General features: G+C 48.5%; 1 protein-coding gene across 1 annotated transcript; it reads right to left on the reverse strand.

Moving 5' to 3' along the window:
• Positions 1 to 1,301: 1,301 nt before the first annotated feature.
• On the reverse strand, positions 1,302 to 1,877 carry LOC135999833 (olfactory receptor 14J1-like; the record flags this gene model as incomplete). Its single annotated transcript, XM_065653407.1, has 1 exon — positions 1,302 to 1,877. A coding segment is annotated over one exon (576 nt), but the record flags the coding sequence as incomplete, so codon positions are not given.
• Positions 1,878 to 2,127: the final 250 nt, after the last annotated feature.

Raw genomic sequence — 2,127 nt, forward strand, 5'->3', positions numbered from 1 at the left:
TTTTTACTATATGTATGAATTGCAGGAGAAGACATATTGTAGTTACCCTGTGCTTGTATTTCCAGAACTCTGCCTATGAGACTGTGTATTTAATCCCCCTGAACATCCAGGTGTTTCTACCTGTCCTTATTCAACCCACCTTGTCTGCAGTCATCTCTTCAGAAGCCTGTCTGGACATTTGCACTTTCCATTGCTCTCCAGAGGTTCTTCTCCTCTCACTCTTTGCTCATTCAGATCCTTCTCACCTCTCTCCCTGCTTTGAGCTTCAGGCAGGTAAAGCTGAATTGTTTTTCAGCCATTGCTCTCATACTCCCTGTAGGCAACTCTTCAGTTGTGGTGATGGACCTCACTGGAAGTTGCTTAAACTAACGATAGAGTATATTTTATTGTTCATTATGTTCAGTTGTGTTTTCTTTCTCATTATCTTTTTTGCTTTCTGACAATTAAAAAGCCTCTTTGTGCCTATTTAAATCTAGATCTCTAAGGAAAGCATGCAGTAATTCGTGCAGAGAAGCTGTAACAATCAGGTGCAAACTTGAGTGGAGAATCTGATGTAAAGAAAAGTGATGCAACTGCCGGGGGGCCAATGATCGAAACAGAAATTTGGAGAGGTGAGGAGCAACAGTCTCTGGCAGGAGGCCTGGCTGTGAGAGGACACTGCTGAATGCCCCAAACCTGCAGGCCTACAGTTTTTAGCTTTTTCGATCTGTCAGCCACTGTAATGGAAATGTCCTTGAGAGAAACTTTATAAGAAGACCTAAACCTTCACGCCCTGCCCATAGGAGATCATCTTGCCATCTGGAAAGGCTGTTCTGAGGCCAGCTCTGTCACAGCAGTGCCCATTGCCTGTCCCTGCCTGCGCTCACAGGACTCACACACAGCAGGACGGTGACCAGGCTGCCAGAGCACTCAGGCCTTGCACCAACACAAGGGATGAGAAGGAGAGTGTGGGAGTGGAACGAGAACAGCTCTGGAAGGCCAAGCGCTGCTGCTCCCTGGCAGGGCTGCCAGGCTGGACTCTTTTCCCCTCCACCCATGCACAGGAACTGTCCATGCAGCTCCAAAAGGTCTTGGAGAAAGAATCTCAGAGAAAAAAGTCACTACAGAGCCCGTTATTTTGTTTAAATATTCAGAGAACATGGGTCCATATTTATACAGCCAGTGGGTTGAAAAGGAAAAGCAGAGAGTGAATTAGAAAGGGGATGACAAAAATATAATGACTGATTAAAAAATAAACACCACCAACACATACACACACACAAGACTGGGCCTCCAGAGAGTTACAGTAAAACTGTTATGTGTTAAAGAGAAGATGACGGGTAGTTTATTCTTTTTGAAAAGCATCCTGCCATTAGTTTCCACACAGCACCCTTGAGCTCCTGGTTCCTCATGCTGTAGATGAGGGGGTTCACTGCTGGAGGCACCAAAGAGTACAGAACAGACACCACCAGATCCAGGGATGCGGAAGAGATGGAGGGGGGCTTCAGGTGGGCAAACATGGCAGTGCTGACAAACAGGGAGACCACGGCCAGGTGAGGGAGGCACGTGGAAAAGGCTTTGTGCCGTCCCTGCTCAGAGGGGATCCTCAGCACGGCCCTGAAGATCTGAACATAGGACAGCACGATGCAAATGAAACACACACAAAGTAAACAGGCACTAAAGACAATAAGCCCAACTTCCCGGAGGTTGGAGCGAGAGCAGGAGAGCTTGAGGATCTGGGGGATTTCACAGAAGAACTGGTCCAGGGCATTGCCCTTGCACAGTGGCAGTGAAAATGTATTGGCCGTGTGCAGCAAAGAATAGAGAAACCCAGTGGCCCAGGCAGCTGCTGCCATGTGGACACAAGCTCTGCTGCCCAGGAGGGTCCCGTAGTGCAGGGGTTTGCAGATGGCAACGTAGCGGTCATAGGCCATGACCGTGAGAAGAAAATATGCTGCTGTAGCACAGAAAAGAAAAAAAAAGAGCTGGGCAGCACATCCTGTATATGAAATGGAGCTGGTGTCCCAGAGGGAATTGGCCAAGAACTTGGGGAGAATGGTGGAGATGGAGCCCAGGTCAAGGAGGGCGAGGTTGAGCAGGAAGAAGTACATGGGGGTGTGGAGGTGCTGGTCACAGGCTATGGTGGTG

The sequence above is a fragment of the Caloenas nicobarica genome, chromosome 30 (assembly GCF_036013445.1).
Source record: "Caloenas nicobarica isolate bCalNic1 chromosome 30, bCalNic1.hap1, whole genome shotgun sequence".
Taxonomy (NCBI): Eukaryota; Metazoa; Chordata; class Aves; order Columbiformes; family Columbidae; genus Caloenas; species Caloenas nicobarica.